At 42.0% G+C, this 20,786-nt stretch overlaps 1 protein-coding gene across 1 annotated transcript in view; it reads left to right on the plus strand.

The window, feature by feature from the left end:
* The window catches only part of PGGT1B (protein geranylgeranyltransferase type I subunit beta), a 44,472-nt gene that overhangs the window by 22,238 nt on the left and 1,448 nt on the right, over positions 1 to 20,786 (plus strand). Inside the window, 4 exon segments of the mRNA XM_065745648.1 lie at positions 2,143 to 2,275; positions 4,694 to 4,739; positions 8,295 to 8,479; positions 10,187 to 10,295. Coding sequence (XP_065601720.1) covers positions 2,143 to 2,275; positions 4,694 to 4,739; positions 8,295 to 8,479; positions 10,187 to 10,295 — 473 coding nt within the window.

The following is a 20,786-nucleotide window of genomic DNA, read 5'->3' on the forward strand; positions in this document are numbered from 1 at the left end:
GATGATGTTTGCACTGCTTTATGGAATGATGAACTTGATTCAGCTTTCAGAGATTTGAGATAACAATATATAGGATGAATTAGCCTAAATTTTAATTATAAATAGGAGTGTAATATTAGTAAATTTTATTGTGAGATACATCCTAGTTCTGTTTGCTTTTCTTTTTTTTTTTGAGTAGTAGTGGATGTTAATGCAGACTGAAGTAGATAGACAATGAAAACTTCTGCTAGGAAACATAACCTGTTCCTGTTGAGAAATTTTACTGAATATCATTTTTGAAAGAATATTTAAGAAGTGTAGAATTATAAAAATGTTTGTAATGGAACTATTTTACTTCACCATGAAACCACTACTTTCAGAGCAGCTCTCATTTATATACAGACACAGCTGTATAGTTGTATGTGTTTACACATCTCTGTTTGTTGGTCTGCCTTAGCTGGCGTTTCTTCAAGCACCTAGAGGTACCTGTTCCATTTCTCTGAGTATTCCTGTTATAGATACTGGACCATTTTTGTTGTTGGAAGTATGTCCAAAAGACGGAGTGATGGATGAGGTGCTCCCAACACTAGCATCTTGAAGCAATTGCTTGTCATATTGCCTGACTGCAGTAATAAGCTGCATGCAATTAACTTCAGCATATTTGTGACACATGGTTTTAATGTGTATACTGATAACTCTTACATTTGATGCTGTTTTTCGTTCTTGCTAAAGAGAGCCAGCTTGACCCCAGAAGAAATGGAAGTTCTTCACATATCTCTGGTGTAGAACTGTTGGGTAGGAATGAATTTCTAGTGTAGTACACACTTCGATAACTATGAAAAGCGCTTTTAGTGAGAAAGGATGAGCAGAGACACTGGATATCTTGCCCAGATGGAAACATCAAGTAAACTGAGTGAAGGAAAGAATTTTTCTAGGTGTTACCCTACTGTCAGTATTCTAGGCTCAGGTTTAGTTTCTTATATTATTATATATATTAAACATTAAATAAAAGGTTTATAAGTATTACAAACTACACATTTATATATGTGTGTGTTGGCTGAATGTGAATCTGAAGTATTTGGATAACCTCCAGTGCACTTGTCTCCAAAGTATGGGATGAAGTTGTGCTACAATACATGTACATCTTTAGAAGTGTCATAGTTCCCCCAGAACCATATCTAAGTCTTTGCCATATCCATAGAGTATCCAAAGAGCAGCAGCATTCATCCCCATATGAGCTGCAGAGGAGATGGCATGACACCATTGGGGTTAATAGAGGATAATGCATCTCCTAATATAATGGAGGATTTCCTATGCAACAGGATGATAGACTACATAACTGGATCCTGGGGCCAAAGGAAGAGTGTCTTATTGGTCCTCAAAGACTGTCTTCAGAGTCAGAAGGACCTTTCTTATTATTATTACTATTTTAAGAGATCTGATAGAAGACTCGTTAAAATACATTTTTTTGTTATTGTTCTGGTTTCTTGCTATGGTTTAACTCTTAAAATATCTGACCTATCTCTTAACAAAACAGAAGCTAGGCAGTTATACATCACAGCACCCATCTTCTTTTTAAGAATCTCAGGAGGCCGTGATTATACAGTAAATCGGACAGAGTAGTGCTAGATGAAACAAAACTTTTTTTGGAGATGGAAAGAAAGTAACCACAAGAAGTTGAAATGTGTATTGCATGTAGTTTTCAGTATTTCTCCTAATAAATGGTGATACTTACATTTATACATACAAGGAAGTCTGATCTGGAAATTAAGGTCAAAAAGTCATGTAGGCAGTGAAGATTTCTAGGAAGGCAAAGAATTCTGTCGAGGACAGTAAGTGCTAGGGTAGAAGCTTACTGATCAGTATTTGGTGTACAAGGTGAAAGAATTTTGACATCTTTGAGATGAGTGTCACTGCTGGAAGTAGAGTTATGCCAGCCTCTACATGTTCATAGTTCTCTTCCTTTTGCTTGGCTTAGCTAGAAACCCATCTTCTGGAAAGAAAATTAGGTCTATTTATTTTTCATTGTGTTGTGTGTATGCTGTAAGCAGAAGTAGATAACTGTGTTTGAAAGGAAAAACTATACAATTCCATTAAACGCTTTTTGTAATCTCTGATGTAAAAAGCTACTCAGCATCTAATGCAACAAACCTTTCTTTACAGTTTCTGTGCAGTGCTAGAAGGAAGTGAGAATGATATGAGGTTTGTGTACTGTGCTTCCTGCATCTGCTACATGCTTGATAACTGGTCAGGCATGGATATGAAAAAAGCTATAGACTACATTAGAAGAAGTATGGTGAGTATTCTCAAAAGTGTACAGTTTGGAAGTTAATTAGCTCTGTTTCTTTGTTATGACTAAAATTATATCAATCCAAACTGAAAAGGTAATGTTTCATTTCGATTCGTTCTTAGGTGAATTGAAAAGGGATAAGTTGAAATGGATGTCTGGAGTGCCTGATGCTTTAAAAGTAACCTAAATATACTGTATTTTAAAGTAAATTCAGCTTGGGCTTATTTCCTTTATTATTTCTTATGTAACAGTGTGGTAGTATACATTCTAGCAAGTGCTGACTCCTATTCTGTTGCAGTGTTACCTTACTTTGTTATGTGTATTATAAAAACAAATCAGATCACCTCCTTCAGCAGCAAGCTGCTGGAGTTTTACACCTGTCATCACTGACAAATAGATGGAGCAAGTGTACTGCACAGACTTTTTCTGATTCACGCGGGCATACATGTGAAGTGCAGCTTATTTAGGAGAAGAATAATATGGCTGTCTAGACAAGGTAATCTTGATAAAAAGTTTTTGAATTGCTTAGCTTATTGTTTCCAATTTATTCTCTTCAGTGGTACAGTATCAAAACTCTGATGTATAATTCAGTAGAGCCAGATGTCAGAGGGATTTCAGGGGGCTGTGATCAACTGTGCAGAGTCTGTTTGGAGGCCTGTAGCTGGTGGAGTTCTCCAGGGGTCCATAGCATGCCCAGTCTTGTTTGAGATCTTCTGTGTTAACACAGTCCAAATGACAAAAATAAATAAATAAATAAGTTTTTCTCATCATTGGAATTGTTAGGTTTTAATTACATAATTCTTATCACTTTGCTTCAGTTTTGGCTTTGATATTCAAAAGTCAGTTGTATCACCAATTAAAAAAGCATAGATACTCAGATGCTGAAATTTTGAATGACTTCAGCAAAAATGGACACTAGAATGCTACAGTTCATAAAGTTGCTTGGTTTACATCAAATTTGGTAAAGATAATGAAAGAATTTTTAGGTGTAGCATCTGGTTTTTTTTTTCTTTTATAATGGTTTCATCTGTATGAAATGTCTATAAGTCTGTAGATACAGTTCAAATATGATGTAAGAGCTGCTTGTTAAAGTGTTAGAGTGAAAGTTTAGAGTGTGCAGTAAAAACTATACTTAACTGGGCTTATACATTTTCTGAGGGCAGTATTTTCTTAGGTATCTTTCACATTGCAGTAACCTACTAGACTCTGTCTTGTTTTCTTCTCCAGAGCAAATTACTTTGGTGTGCATTAAGCAAATGGCCTCCTCTTACAGTCACTGTTTGTAATATTAATTAATTCTAGCAGGGTGGTTTTGCTAGTCAATTTGCCTTTGTTTAGCAAATAGTGAGCCTCTGGAGTGAGAAAGCATATTTTGATTGCCTTTGCAATAGGCACTACAAAGATTTTGAAGTAACTTTATGCTGTGTTTTAACATTCAGGTGTTCCTAGTCACTATTTAAAATTGACTGATTCATACTTTGGAAGGTCAAGTTGTAATTTAAAGCTGTCTGTCATGTTTTAGTCTTTCTAATTGACTGAGTGGGCAGCAGCTACTAAGAAACTAAGGAATACAGTTTTACTGTGTACAGCTTATGTATCTACATCTGTGTCCTTTTTTCTGCCCCAAAGGGATCACTGACAGTAGATATGCAAAATAATTCTGAATTATTTTGAATTCTTAATTAGCACAACCTTATGCTCTTTGGCTGTGACTGTAGGAGTCATCAGCAGTCTGTCAAGATGTTCTGTATCTACTAGCCACTTCTAAACATTTTGAAGAAAACATGAGAAATTTGTAGTTGGAACTTGGCAAAAAAAAAAACAAAACACCACATATTATCCGTTTAATCAGAACATGAACCAATAATTAATTGGACAGTATGAACTGTGTAATTCAACTTCGAAAGTTAAAGATAAAATGTTGAATAATTTTTTCTTCCCACTAAGAAGTTTGGTATTTGTCCAGTGATCGTTTATTGGTTATTAAATATTGTATGAACACTTGTAAAATAAAAAGGCTTTAAAAGCTTTTTGGTTAATGACAAATTTTATGTGTTTAATTTTGTTTGAAAATATCTATTGATTTTCTCTTTCTATAAAGACAAAAAGATGGTTTTTTTTCTTTAATGGTTATCTGCATCACATGCTTCACCTTTTTGACAAATAAATGTTTATTCATTTCAGAACTTTAACATATATTGCAACTAAAATGAACTCAGCTGAAGTCTTAAAAGCCGTCTTTATTACTGAAACACTAGTTAATTGTCCTGTGCTAAGAACTTTTGAAGCATAGGTTCAGAATTTAACTATTTTTAAATGGTAGGTATAGTCTGATGATGATTTTGCTAGTAAACTGAGAAATTGCAATATCCGAAAAAGTAATTTGTCTCTGAAGTAACTGGTTTGTTACAATTTTTCTTTCAGTCTTACGATAATGGCTTGGCACAAGGAGCAGGACTGGAATCTCATGGTAAGAATGTAAAAATGTTCTACATCTCTTTTTAAAACTGGAATTGAGAGGTGCTGTAAGAAATTCAGGTTATGTCATGCCTTTACTTTCTTTCTGCTTTTGAAGAAGTGGGATGAAGAGGAGCAAATCTAAAGCATGCCTCAGAGTACTGTCCTCCTGTTGCAACACACTTGGCCAGAGTACCTGCTAATAAGTGTAGGGAAGCACAACCACTCAGTGTGAGTGAAGCAGCTTCAAGTTTATTCAAGCGACTTACAGGTTTATATATGCTATGTAGTAGTCTAATTTTAACTAGTAAGATACAACCAAGTTCATCAATCATATCTAAAGGGCAGAGGGTACATGACACTACAGAGATCAAAGGGATAAAAAATACATATGCTACGGAACACAGATCAAAGGATATAGTTAAATCATCTTATGTACAATGGTAATTGTTATCTTCCCACAAGACTAGGGCAATGCTTGGTTACTGAATCATCTTGCTTGGTTACTGAATCATCTTATACGTGACCAATTACTGGAGCATGAGGCCCTATTGTCCTGTTGTTTTCCTACATTTACCCCCTTTTTCTTTTACGGTCGGAGGGCGAAACACTCAAGAGAGCTATGGCCTCCTTGATTCTTGAGCCAGTCTTGAATGATACTCTGGGTTGGTGTGTCAGTTGTTAGCATAGCTGCTGCAGGGCTGGTTGTTCGAACTAAAAACCCGTAGGCTATCCGAATCACCATTACAACCAGAATAATAATCAATAGCCAGTGTAAACCCTCCTTGATCAAGTCATATGCCCATGAGGCAAGACCAGGGAATACAGAATGTAGCCAATCATCTATTGGGTTATGATCTTTAGTAATACTCTGTATGTGATTTAGTAACCAGTGAATTTGCGTATGTATAGAGTCACTGTGATCAGACAAATTAAAACAACACATCCCATCAAAGTCTTTACAGCCGTGCCCTTGAGCTAGAAGCAGAAAGTTGATGGCAGCTCGGTTTTGTACAACTGCATGTCGAAGAGTATTCATATCTTCAGGCATCTCTTCTAGAATGGCAGATGTTATGTTACTTTGTTTTACTGTCAACAAGCAAGACGTTCTATTCGGTTCAGAGCTTGTGCAGCAGCTACTCCAGGGACCAAGAAGGAAGCAAAAATGTTAGCAGTTACAGTCCATAGTTTTACTTCATCAGAGCATGCATCTTTCAATATTGAAAGTGAATGACCCTTCCTTTCAGTAGAATTTTTTAAGAATTTATCAATGTGCAGCCAGTCCTGGCGGTGCAGGGCAAGTAGTGTAAGTTTTCTTAAATAACACAGTTCATGCTTTCCATGCAAACCCCTGGTCCTAAGTGGACCTGCAACTCCAGTCAGGAAAACATGTTTCCCCCTAATAATTGATCAACAGTTACTTGAAACAGAGGGTCATTCATTCATATGCCGAGGGGTATTGGCACTTAGCTCACATAATTGCCTCCAGTGCGACTGCCACATTAATTGCTCTTATGGTTTCATTATCATACACATAACAGTCTTAATGTCCTCAGGAACTAGCACACTGCTGGACCAAATATAAGTGAAAGGCTGTTGTGCAAGCACACTATGGAGTCCATGTTCCAATACCGTAGACCGCAAATGAAACATTTTCCAACTAATAGGAACATGTACCCCCTGTGGAGCACCATCGGGTCCTGGCTCGAAACGAATCAGAAAAGCTTGTGCAACTATTTCAGCCACCTCCATTTCCCCATTTTCCACTGCCTGGCGAGCAATTTCTGCCCAATTCGGTCGGCACAAGCAAGAGCCATGCGAATCAGAAGGTTTTGCAACCTTAACCAACAGTGAGGGTGGAACCAACGGTGGGGGTGGAGGAGGTGGTGGCGGAAGATCACCATTCCCCTCCCCCGGTGGGAAAAGATCAGGTTCAGAGTCAGGATCCTCCAGCAAAGGGGCAGTAGGAGCAGTCCCTGGCTGTAGTTTCACCGGCACCGGAATGCCCAAAGGCTGTGGAGGATCCTGAATGCTCCCTGAAGGTGCCGCCAACGTGATTCCCAATTGTTGGGCCGCTTGACCTGCCATAGATTGCTCAACTTTATGGCACTGCTTTGGCAACGCTTGGTTACTGAATCATCTTATACGTGACCAATTACTGAGGCATGAGGCCCTATTGTCCTATTGTTTTTTTACATCCTTCTTCCCTTAGTTTCTGCTTAGTATCAGACCAGGTGGGCTCTTACTATACCAACAATATACTTATTTTTTTCACCCAAATAACCTTGACAGGTGTTGGCTGTAGTTCTCGTGTCTTGATGACAGAGCAAACTTTTTCTGCGTGTACTGTTACTGTGTAGATTTATGAGCAAGAGATTTTGTGCATTGCACCTGATAATCTCTGATTTCAGAAGCTATTAGTAAAACCCAGAAACTTTTCCTGTGAGACTGTGGCCCTAAATCTTGAAGTGACATTTAAGTTTTGTAAACAGATGGTAGCTGTGAAGATAGGAATTTCCAAGAGACTGATATTTCTAAGTAAAGTAGTACTCTGTGTGATGAAGAGATAATTACTGATAAAAAAGATTTGTACTTTTATGTGATATTAAGTCTGTACAGTGCTTCTAGATTTATCCTTGAACTGAACTTTTGCAGTATTCAAACGGTGTTCTTCACGTAGGAAGGATAAAGTTAAAAAACTGAAGCTATTTCCTTAGTTGCTGAACTAAACTACAGTAGAATGCTAGTGATACCATTCCTTCAGTTACTGTGTTTCAGCATCAGGATGAAGGTAACGTTACCTTGGAGTGGCTGGGATTTTCTAACACCAAAGCATAGTAAACATTGCGCCCCTAATGTTACATCAGCAGTTTGTGTATGTTATTTCCCAGGCTGTAATTTTGTCATTACAGATATCTGACTCAGAGGACAGTTATACATGAACAACACGAGTCTCTTTTATGATTTCTTAACGTTTTTTTAGCAAAAATAAAATCCATAGAAGCATAACTTGTATTGGTTACTACCATGAGAATCCTTCAGTCTTTTCATTGTACTAACAGTGCTTTCTTTTTTTTTTTTCCTGATATATCTGGGGCTTTCTGCCCATCATCAGACAGTTCTGTTTTTCTTCTCTTAGGGATTGTATCTGACACTGCTTTTGACATCTCTGCTTCAGTCTGATTACTAACTTCCCAATAGCTTTTCTTCTGTAAGTTTAATGTGAAAAAATATTTTCTGTTGCATTACCATTTACTCCTTCTTGAACTGCTGTGTAATGTAAATTGCACAGCACTGAGAGTCCCTCCATCTTTAAGAAAATGGATTCACACTTAACATGAGCAGAATTTTTTTCCTGTGGCACTTCTTCCTTCAATATGTATGATGAACTAAAGTTTCTATTTGTTTAGATCTTAGCCTTCAATACTTTCATACTTGTAGAAATCCAATGATTTAATTTTTATTACTGATTGTAGTTCTACTGGGTACTACTTAGTTCTGATTGAGATTTAACAGGCTTATGTGAAAATTGGCATATCTAAACATTATAACAACTGTTTCTTCACAGGTGGCTCTACATTTTGTGGTATTGCATCACTGTGCTTGATGGGTAAACTGGAGGAAGTCTTTTCAGAAAAAGAACTAAACAGAATAGGAAGGTGGTGTGTAATGAGACAACAAAATGGCTACCATGGACGACCCAACAAACCTGTAGACACTTGCTATTCCTTTTGGGTGGGAGCAACATTAAAGGTAGTATACAAAACAAATACAGGATAATCATGAATTTGTTTTGATTTCATAGAACCATAAAGTCCAACTATCAACCCATAATCTCCATTCCCACTAAACCATGTCCCTATGTGCCTCATCTGCATGTTTTTTGAACTTCTCAGGAAATGGTAAATCCACTCCTTCCCTGATCATCTTGTTCCAATACTCCATCTTTCTGCAGGACTGTGTAGGGATGGGGTCAGGAAGGCCAAGGCCCAACTAGAACTGGACTTGGCAAAGAGTGCAGTGAAGAACAAGAGAGGTTTCTGCAGGTACATCAAGCAGAAAAGGGAAGTCTAAGAAGACATATCCATGGTAGTGAGCGATAGGCAGGCTGCTAATAACAGGCAAGAAGGCTGATGTACTCGACAACTTTTCTGCTTCAGTCTCCAAGCTACTCTTCACACACCTCTTGAGCAGATGAGTTGGAAGGGGAGCACTGAGGGAGTGGTGTCCCAGCAAGATGCGTCTCAGAATCCTGAGAATTGGCTAATATAGACACTGAGCTACTCTTAATTATATTTGAACAGTCATAGCTGTCAGGAGAAGTCCCTGGTGACCGGAAGAAATGCATTGGTGCCTGTTCACCCCTGTGGGGGAGTGGATGCAATCCAGAGAGACCTAGATGGCGTTGAGCCCAGGAGAACCTTATGAGGCTCAGCAAAGTCAAATGCGACATCTTGCACCTAGGTCCAGGCAACTCTGACTACAAGTGGGGAGACCAAAGGATAGAACACATCCTGGCCAGAATGAACTTGGGGATACTGATGGATGAGAAGCTGAACAGGAGCCAGCAATGTGCCCTCACAGCCCAGAAAGCCCACATCCTGGGCTCAGGATGCATCAAAAGAAGTGTGGCCAGCAGGGTGAGGGAGGTGGTCCTGCTCCCCTACTCTGCATCCAGATATGGAATCCTCAGTGCAGTAGAGATGTGGACCTATTAGGGCACCTCCAGAGGAGGGTCACAAAAATGATCCAATGGATGGAACATCTCCTTTATGAGGACAGGCTGAGAGAGCTGGGGCTGTGCAGCACAGAGAAGGCTCTGAGGTGACATGAGAAAAGCCTTTCAGTATCTAAAGGGAGGCTGTAAGAAAGAAAGGGACAGACTTTTTAGCAGAGTCTTGTGATAAGACAAATTATTTCAAAGGAAAAGAGGAAGATTTAGATTGGATATAAGAAAAAGAATGTTACAGTAATGGTAGTGAAGCAGTAGAATAGGTTGCCCAGAAATGTGGTGAATGTCCCATACTTGGAGACATTCAGGATCAAGATGGATATAGCAGCCTGATCTTCCTGTAGATGTCCTTGTTCATTGGAGGGGAGTTGGAGGGGAGAACTAGATGGCTTTTAAAGGTCCCTTCCAACTCAGTTCTTTGGTTGTTCTGTGATGCTGCTGGCCTTCTTGGCCACCTAGGCACACTGCTAGCTCATGTTCAGCCTGCTGTTGTGAAGCATCTCTAATTCCTTATCCTTAAGCATGATGTAATTTCTTTGCAAGAAAGTTTCATCTCTGACATGAGTACATAAATCTGTATATGTCTGAAAAGATCTTTCATCTTGCAAACAGGCTTACCAGGTTAATGCTTTATTTACCTGCTTATCTCCTTAAATAGGCACAGTATTTTAATATTAATAATACACTACAATTTGGTATCTTACTGTAACAGTCTGACTTCTTTTCAGCTCTTGAACTTATTCCAATATACAAATTTTGAGAAAAACAGAAACTACATCCTGTCAACTCAAGATCGTCTTGTTGGTGGATTTGCCAAGTGGCCAGATAGCCATCCAGGTAAAGTTACTTTTCAAAATCATGATGAGCATACTTAAAGCTGCATTCCAACAGTCAGACATCTGAGGGGTGTAAGGGAAATTTTTTCTCCACTGACTTCAAAAACTATATTAAAAAAAAAAAAAGAATTATAATGAGATTTTCATGGTTTAAAGGAAAAGAAGGGGGTTGTTTAGACTGTTTCTGAAGGAAGCAGTGTCCATATCTGCTTAAAGCTGGATAAGTCTTTTTTTAGGTATTTAACTATTCCAATTAAATAACGTTATTCAGTGAATATATATTCATGAATGGTTTCAGTGAAGTATTTCAGACTCTTATTTCATCGATAAAGTAATCCTTTTGAAGTTTATTCAGAAGCCATAGCTATGTTTAAAAATAATCAACTCCAGGTATGACCTGTTGTAGGGAGCCTGCTTTAGCAAGGAGATTGGACTTGATGATCTCTTGAGGTCTCTTCCGACCTCTGCAATTCTGTGATTACTGTTTACAACAGCACTTACGCACTGAAATTAGACCTAGTATATCTGAAAGTTAAATTATCATTTTGGAAGGGGGTAATTTGATATGAAAAGCTTGGAAAGATGCTAAAATGTTTTTAAATAATTTGAAAGATATTTGTAATAATTTCAAAAGATGCCCCAATGTGGGCATGACAAAATTGTGAAACTTGAGCTAGTAACGTTCTTTGCTTCCATTTTGTAGAGGGAAGATAATAAAGTGTGAGAGTTGAAAATTTGTTGAGGGTGACCAGTGCCAACAACAGTTCTTGTGATGGGTAGATGCCCTCTGTTCCCTTGAAAACCATCTTGGGTTTCCTGAGGTCTAGCTATATTTAAAACTCTACAGCATGTAGAACAGTCAGTATCACTTGAAGAAAATATTTTTTTTTGTCTTTCATTAGTGTGACATTCCTGCCTGTATGTTTCTCATACAGCAGACTTTCCTGTCTCTTACCTTTTCTCATCGGGCTAATCTGCTTTTGAACTTGAATGCCCTGACTGCCCAACAGAAAGGGAATAGGAGGGTTGAACTAGGATACTTAGGATTTAATAGGTTGTTCTGTGTGCCCTATTGGGTACACTGCTGGCTCATGGCCAATCTGTCATCCGCCAGGACACCCAGGTCCCTCTCCTCAGAGCTCCTCCTCAGCAGTTCATCCCCCGACCTGTACAGGTGCACGCAGTTATTCCTCCCTAGGTGCAAGACTCTACACTTGCTCTTGCTAAACCTCATCTGGTTCCTTTCTGCCCAGCTCTCCAGCCTGTCCAGGTCTCACTGAATGGCAGCACAGCCCTCTGATGTGCCAGCCATTCCTCCCAGCTTTGTATCATCAGCAAACTTGCTGAGGGTGGACTCTATCCCCTCATCAAGGTCGTTGATGAAGATGATGAACAGGACGGAACCAGAAACAGACCTCTGAGGAGCACTGCTAAGTACAGGCCTCCAACTGGACTCTGTGCCACTGATCACAACTCTCTGAGCTCTGCCAGTCAGACATTTCTCAGCCCACCTCGCCATCCACTCATCTATTCCATACTTCCTCAGTTTCATTATAAGGATGTTGTGGGTGAGAGTGTCAAATGCCTTGCTGAAATCAAGGTAGACTACATTCACTGCTCTCCCATCATCCACCCAGCCAGTAATGACGTTATAGATGGCTACCAAGTTGGTTGAGCATGAGATCCCCCAGGTGAATCCATGCTAACTACTCCTGATAAGTTTCTTCTATTCCAATTGCCTGAAGATGGCACCCAGACCAAACTGTTCCATCACCTTTCCAGGGACGGAGGTGAGGCTGAGTGGCCTGTAGTTCTCTGGATCCTCCTTCTTGTCCTTTTTGAAGTCCAGAGTGACATTGGCTATCCTCCAGTCTTCAGGCATCCCTCCCATTCTCCAAAACCTCTTGAAGATGATAGAGAGCAGTTCAGCAATCACCTCTGCCAACTCCCTCAGCACACATGGATGCAGCCCATCATAGCCCATGGATTTACATACACTAATGTTGCATAGATGCTCTCAGACCATCTCCTCCCTCACCAAAGGGGATCCTTCCATTCCTTAGACCCTCTCACTTACCTCCACAGTCCAAGAGTCCTGAGGGTGAGTTCCTGTGGTGAAGACAGAAACAAGGAAGGTGCTCCGTATCTTCACCTTCTCTGCATCTTCCACTACCAGAACACTCCCCTCATTCAGTAGGGAACCCACATTTTCCCCAGTCTTTCCTTTACTGTTGACATACTTAAAAATGCCTTCCTTATTATCCTTCTTCTCCTTTGCCATATCCATATCCAAGTTGCCTTTGGCCTTCCTTGTCATATCCCTGTAAGCCTTGACAGCATTCCTATATTCTTCCCAAATGATCAGACCCTTTTTCTATATTTCATGGTCTTTGAGTTTATGCATTAGCTTCTTACTCATTCACACAAGCCTCCTGCCACCCGTGCTCAGCTTCTTACTGACAGGGACACACCGATCCTGAGCTTGGAAGAAGTGCGGTTTAAATGCTGCCCAATTCTCACAGGCCCCCTTACCTTCTAACACCCTAGCCCACAGGATAGCTTCAAGAAGGTCCCAGAAGAAATCAGAGTTGGGTCTCCTGGAGTCCAAGGTAGCAATCCTACTTCTTAGTTTGCTTCTTCCACTCAGGATCTTGAACTCCACCATCTGATGATTGCTACATCCCAAGCTTCACTTAACAAGCCCATCTTTATGAGTAAGAACAAGGTCCAGTAACCCCACACTCTTTGTCAGCTCCTCCACCACCTGCATCAAAAAGTTATCTTCAACACACTGCAGGAACCATCTGGAGTACTGGCATGTTGGACTACTGGCATACTGCCCACAACAGCACCCCCCACACTAGCCTGCCCCTTAATTCTTACCCACAAGCTCTCCGCTGCTACATCACCCTCCCCCAGGTGAAGTTTGATACATTCTAGCTGCTGTCTCACATAAAGAGCTACCTGCCATCCTGCCTTGTCACCCAGTCTTTCCTGAAGAGCAGGTAGCCATCCATGGCAGCATTGCAGTCATGTGAACTGTCACACCACATCTCCATGATCACTATGAGATCATGGCCTTGCGACCACACACAGACCTCTAACTCTTCCTGTTCATTTCTGTCAACGGTTTACAGGCAGGTTCAGCCCGGTTCCGTGACGATTGGTGTGGGGGACCCACGGACCCACGCCCCAGGAAAGGGGAAGGGGAAAAGGGAAAAGGGGAAAGGGAGATGGGCCTAGGAACAAAACAGCGGCAACAATCTGAGGAGGAAAGCTAATTTACTAAATAAGATATCAGAAAGCAAAATAACACAATATAATACAATATAATTGGAATTAAAGCTAATAAATCAAATAAAATGAGCACGAGAAAGTGTCCAATAAACCGAAGGCCTTATGCTAACACTGAAGGCGGACGGCAGCGAGCACCCACTGCTGAGTCCATCCCATAGGAAAGAGAGCGTCCCGTGACCGCAGACAGTTTTTATCTTTCCCTGTGAGCGTAAACACGTAAGAACGCAAAGCATCGCAAAGTCCTCTGGGGAATGGAGTTCTTCTTCTCTTCTGAGACAGGTATACCTGGAACTATCGATGATCCACGGAGCTGGAGCATTAACTCTTTAACTCTAAATGCACTACATGATGTTACGATGTGGAATACCAGTACCAAAAATCATAAAACCATGACGTTCCACCCCTTATTCCACATCACTCCATCATGTTTGATATATATAGAAGAACAATGATGAACATGCATTAAATGCACACACACAGCATATATATGTATATACATGGAATTACCGACTGCACTCCCCCGACATCAAATTCCCTTGTGGTACACATTGAACATCCCTATTCTTCTGCATCACCCACCAAGTGGACCCAGGTTCCTGAGCAAAGACAGTTCCACGGAGAGGTTTGCCCTCTCCAGAAGCTGGAAGGACCCAAACTGTTTTTCCCAACATGTTCTTTACATGTACTACAGGGACCTTATCTCCTTCTACAGTAGGTAGAGATCTGGATTGGGCAGGACCATCACGATTGATGGATCCTCTGGGGTTGACCAACCAGGTGGCTTCTGCCAAATGCTTCTCCCAGTGCATTAACAACCCGTTGTACCTTTCAATTTTACCAGAAGCTGGTGCATGATAGGGGATATGATAAATCCACTCGATGCCATGATCTTTGGCCCAAGTATTTACAAGAGAATTTTTGAAATGAGTTCCATTATCGGACTCAATTCTTTCTGTAGTGCCATGTCGCCATAGGACTTGTTTCTCGAGCCCTAAGATGGTGTTTCGGGCGATAGCATGGGGTACTGCATATGTTTCAAGCCACCCAGTGGTTTCTTCCACCATGTTGAGTACATAACACTTACCATTGCGAGATCGTGGCAAGGTGATATAATCAACCTGCCACGCCTCCCCATATTTATACTTTTGCCTTCACCCTTCCCTCCAAAGAGGTTTCATCCTCTTGGCCTGTTTAATTGTGGCACATGTATCACAGTCATGGATAACCTGTGCAATAGCATCCATAGTTAAGTCCACCCCTCGGTCTCTAGCCCACTTATATGTCGCATCCCTTCCTTGATGGCCCGAGGTCTCATGGGCCCACCGAGCTAGAAATAATTCACTCTTGTGTTGCCAGTCCAAGTCTGCTTGAGCCACCTTAACTTTGGGAACTCGATCTACCTGATGGTTAATTTGTTGTTCCTCAGTTGCCCGGCTCTTAGAAACATGAGCATCTACATGGCGCACCTTTACAACCATATTCTTTATTCAGGCAGCAGTGTCTCTCCACAGTTCAGCAGCCCAAATAGGTTTACCCCTCCGTTGCCAACCATTTTGTTCCCACTGCTGTAACCACCCCCATAAAGCATTTGCCACCATCCATGAGTCAGTGTAAAGATAAAGCACTGGCCACCTCTCTCGTTCAGCAATATCTAAGGCCAGCTGGACAGCCTTTACCTCTGCAAATTGACTTGATTCTCCTTTTCCTTCAGTGGCCTCTGCAACTCGTCATGTGGGGCTCCACACAGCAGATTTCCATCTGCGGTGCTTACCCACGATGCGACATGATCCATCTGTGAACAGGGCATATCTCTTTTCGTTGTCTGGTAGTTCATTATATGGTGGGTCCTCTTTGGCACGTGACACCTCCTCTGCTGGTGTTGTTCCAAACTTTTTACCTTCAGGCCAGTCCATGATCACTTCTAGGATTCCTGGATGACTGAGGTTCCCCATCCGAGCTCGCTGTGTAATCAGCGCAATCCACTTACTCCAGGTGGCATCAGTAGCATGATGGGTAGAGGGAACCTTTCCTTTGAACATCCAGTTCAGCACTGGCAGTTGAGGTGCCAGGAGGAGCTGTGTCTCAGTGCCAATTACTTCAGAGGCAGCCCGAACCCCCTCGTACGCAGCTAAGATCTCCTTCTCAGTTGGAGTGTAGCGCTCCTCAGACCCCCTGTACGCCCGACTCCAGAATCCCAGGGGTCGGCCTCGGGTCTCTCCAGGAGCTCTTTGCCACAAACTCCAAGTGGGACCTTCCTTTCCAGCAGCAGTGTAGAGGATGTTCTTTGCATCCTGTCCTGTCTGCACTGGCCCCAGGGCCACGGCACAGGCTGTCTCCTGCTTAATTTGCTCAAAAGCCTGCTGCTGCTCAGGGCCCCACACAGAATCATTTTTCTTCCGTGTCACCCGATAGAAAGGGCTCACAATGAGACTGTAGTTTGAAACATGCATTCTCCAAAAGCCCACTACACCCAAAAAAGCTTGGGTCTCTGTCTTACTGGTGGGTGGACACATGGCAGTGATTTTGTTAATCACATCTGTTGGGATGTGGCGACGTCCATCTTGCCACTTTATACCTAGGAACTGAATTTCCTGTGCAGGCCCTTTCACTTTGCTTCGCTTGATAGCAAAGCCAGCTCGCAGAAGGATCTGGATTATTCTCTCTCCTTTCTCGAAAACTTCCCCTGCTGTATTGCCCCACACAATGACATCATCAATGTATTATAAGTGCTCAGGAGCACCGCCCTGTTCCAATGCAGTTTGGATCAACCCATGACAAATGGTTGGGCTGTGCTTCCACCCCTGGGGTAAATGGTTCCAGGTGTACTGAATGCCCCTCCAGGTGAAGGCAAACTGTGGCCTGCATTCTGTGGCCAATGGAATTGAGAAGAAAGCATTGGCAATGTCAGTGGTGGCATACCACTTGGCTGCTTTTGACTCCAGTTCATACTGGAGTTGCAGCATGTCCGGCACAGCAGCACTCAGTGGGGGTGTGACTTCATTCAGGCCACGGTAATCTACCGTCAGCCTCCATTCTCCACTGGCTTTACGCACTGGCCATATGGGGCTGTTAAAAGGTGAGTTTTACTGATCACTCCCTGGCTCTCTAGCTGACGAATCAAGTCATGAATGGGGAGCAAGGAATCCCTGTTGGTGTGGTACTGCCATCTGTGCACCGTTTTTGTAGCAGTCGGTACCTGTTGCTCCTCCACTTGGAGCAACCCCACAACAGATGGATCTTCTGATAGGCCAGGCAAAGCAGGCAGCTGCTTAACGTTGTCTGCGTCCACAGCAGCTATTCCAAAGGCCCATCGATACCCTTTGGGATCCTTAAAATATCCCCTTTTGAGGTAATCAATACCAAGTATACATGGAGCCCCTGGGCCAGTCACAATAGAATGTTTTTGCCAGTCTTTACCAGTGAGGCTTATTTCAGCCTCCAACATGGTCAACTCTTGGGAACCCCCAGTCACCCCAGAAATATAGATTAAGTCTGTCCCTTGGTGACTTGAGGGCATTAGAGTGCACTGTGCATCAGTGTCCACCAGTGCCTTATATTTTTGTGGTTCTGATGTGCCAGGCCATCGAATCCACACAGTCCAATACACTCTATTATCCCTTCCCCCCCCTGGCTGGGGGGCAGGGGCTGGTAGGTACCTCGCTCAGTTCTGAAGGAGTACTGTTCAGACAGGAGGGTGTCTCTTTCAGGTTGGAGGGCATCTCTCTCGGTCTGGAGGGCGTCCATGCTGGATTGGAGAGCTTCTTGTTGAGACTGGAGGGTGTCTCTCTCAGTCTGGAGGGCGTCTCGCTCGGATTGGAGGGCGTCTAGATTGGACTGGAGAGTCTGATTGTCAGCTAAAATACTCTCTTTCTGGATCAGGATACTGTCCCTTTCGGCTCGGAGACTCTCTCGCTCTATTTCTAAAACTCTATGCCTCTCTGGGATAGTATTGAATAAGGCCCAGTAAGCATAAGCCAGACCCCAAGTAATTTGGGCCTCCTCAGATCTGTTTGAGCCGCAACATCCCTGTCTCAAATATCTGCTTAAGTTCTCAGGATCTTGCAGGTATTCAGTAGAAAAGATCCATGACACCAGTGATGCCCATTTCTCTAAAGTCTCTCCTAAGTCCCTCCAAACTCCCTGCCAGTCAGTATTCTCTGGCTCTAGGGAGGGTTTTCTCAAAATATTATAAATACAAATACTGAGTAAAAGTATGTTCAGGGAGACTGACACCACAATCATTACAAGCATTGGATGAGCATTCAGAAAACGCATAATGAATTCAAAGGAGAGGCCAGGAGTCTGTTTAAAAATCACAAGTTCCGTAGAGTTAGCAACTTCATCTGGAGTTACTCCCTCCGGAACTGAATGCCACATCGTATACAAAAGCCAGGTAGGTATTTCCATCAGTGTTTTTAGTTTATCATATAGAGACCACGCTCCATGGATCAGACTGGCAAACTTAATTAAGTCCCAGTACGTTCTGAGCATTACAAGGGAAAAAACAATGAAATGCAGTCCCTTTAAGACCAGTTTAAAAAGATAAAGTCTTTTTTTTTTCCTTTTTTTTCTTCACTAAAACTAGCTGGCAGCACCCAAAAAGTTTACAAATATCCCAGGACAACTGGCAGTACGCCCAGACTTCAAGGTCCTGTTTTGCCGTACAGCACCTGCAGTACAGATAAGCTTCCTAACGAAGCTCTGAGAGCAAAGAGAGATTCGTTCTAAAAGTATGTCTCTGCCCGGCTAAGGCAGATGGTTTTGCCCCACGTTGGGCGCCAAAACTGTCAACAGTTTACAAGCAGGTTCGGCCCGGTTCCGTGACGATTGGTGTGGGGGACCCACGGACCCACGCCCTAGGGAAGGGGAAGGGGGAAAGGGAAAAGGGAAAAGGGAGATGGGCCTAGGAACAAAACAGCGGCAATGATCTGAGGAGGAAAGCTAATCTACTAAATAAGATATCAGAAAGCAAAATAACACAACATAATACAATATAATTGGAATTAAAGCTAATAAATCAAATAAAATGAGCAAGAGAGAGTGCCCGATAAACCGAAGGCCTTACGCTAACGCTGAAGGCGGACGGCAGCGAGCACCCACTGCTGAGTCCATCCCAAAGGAAAGAGAGTGTCCCGTGACCGCAGACAGTTTTTATCTTTGCCTCTGAGCGTAAACACGTAAGAACGCAAAGCATCGCAAAGTCCTCTGGGGAATGGAGTTCTTCTTCTCTTCTGAGACAGGTATATCTGGAACTATCGATGATCCACGGAGCTGGAGCATTAACTCTTTAACTCTAAATGCACTACATGATGTTATGATGTGGAATACCAGTACCAAAAATCATAAAACCATGACAATTTCCTAAGCTGCATGCATTAGTATACAGACACTTCAGGGAAGCAAGCAGGTGCGGGTATTCCTAAAGGGACAGAAGATTTCAGGCAGGGAATTTGCAATGGTAACTCCTCTGTGGAGTCCTCACAAGATCCTACAGGATGATTCAGAGGTATTTCCCTGCAGTCTCCTACAACAGTAACATCTCCAAGCCCTCTCTGACCTGTTGACCCCCACCCTCTTTCCCCCTCAGATCTAGCTGAAATACTCGCTGCACCCTAGCAAAAGGCATTGTCTCCCCTTCCCCCTCCATACCCCATATAAAGCTCTCTCAGCGAGCCCTGCCAGCTCCTGGCCTAGGATCCTCTTTCCTCTCAGAGAAAACCATTAGCAATATGTTTTGTACTACAGAATTTAAATGCTCTAGGATTTTTTCCATGAGAAGAGATGTGTTTATTGCAAGATTCCTTCATCAGGCAGATTATATCATAAGTCTGTGTGCATGTTTTGAAAGAAAGAATAAAATGTTAATGCATCTCTGATCTGAAGAATGAGAATAAATGCAGCAATTTCAGTATCATATACCCAGCTGAGTTTCCTACAGTCTGGTAACTGAAAGACAGGCTGTCTGCTTGAATGTTTTTATGTTTCCCACAATGAACTACTAACACAAACATTTGTGTTGTGCAACATCATTGTTGTCCAAAGCTCTGTTGTCTGAAAAAAGCAGTGTGAATCAGAACTAACTGTTTTCTTTATAATCATCTCTGTTTGTCAAACATAGGAAAGGTTCCTGTCTGATAAACCTTTGGAATATCACTATGGTAGTATTACTGCTGTTCTGTAGAGGTGGCATGGGTGTTGGCTTTGTCAGGATTCATACTTCAAAACAGAACTGAACACTTACAGTGTTTTAAGTTCTTTATTTACTGATAAACTTATCTGAACGCGTCTGTGTGGGGCAGCATCCCAGTGCTGGGACTGAGAGGGGTCACAGCCAGGGCAGCTGACTCCAGCTGATTGAAAAGATATCCTGTACTGTACAGTGTCATGTTCAGCCACGAAAGCTGGAGGAGTGAGGAAGGGAAAACTGAATTACAGCATTTGTCTTCCACATAACCATTATGTGTAATGACTCCTGCTTTTGTGGGAGTGGTTGGGCATCTACCTACCAATGGGAAATAGTGAATGAAGGACATATTTTGCTTTGCTGGCACATACAGCTTTTGCTCTGCTTATTGATAGCTTTATCTCAGCCCAGGAGTTTTCATCTTACTTCTGCTCTTCCTTTTCTCATCCCCTGTCAGACTGGAGGTGGAGGAGGAAAACAGAGCAAGCAGCTGTGTTCACCTGCTTACCCAGATCCAAGTGCTTAGCTAAACCATTTGAATTTATTTTTACTATTTTAGACTTGAGCATAAATCATGTCTAGATTTAATAAAAGTTTATGGTAATACATGTACTGTTGCATGACCCTGGGCAGTCGTGCAGCAACTCTTGTGCATCTCTCTTGTGTTCTGTAAATGATAAGCAGTATAAGAGAATTGGAAGCCTGTATGAATTAGAACTGCTGTAGGAGAAGGATGAAATGATTTAACGTGATTAAAACAGAAGAACAGAAATATGAAAATGACTGTGTACAATTACTGAAGTAATGAAGTAAAGAACTGAAATGAGGTTTGCTCTGTAGAAGTATTGATTTGCATAATACCTTGCTTTGTGTTGTAAGTGCAGCTGAGCAGCTGCAAAGTGTTCATGATGCTTTCTTTACTTGTGAATTGCTTATGAAACAGAATGCTCACACTGATTTATTTCAGCCTCAAAAAGCTTGGTCTTTTATAGCTTGGAGCAGATGAGTATG

The sequence above is a fragment of the Cyrtonyx montezumae genome, unplaced genomic scaffold (assembly GCF_038088225.1).
Source record: "Cyrtonyx montezumae isolate F1298 unplaced genomic scaffold, pur_monq_1.0 scaffold_36, whole genome shotgun sequence".
Taxonomy (NCBI): domain Eukaryota; kingdom Metazoa; phylum Chordata; class Aves; order Galliformes; family Odontophoridae; genus Cyrtonyx; species Cyrtonyx montezumae.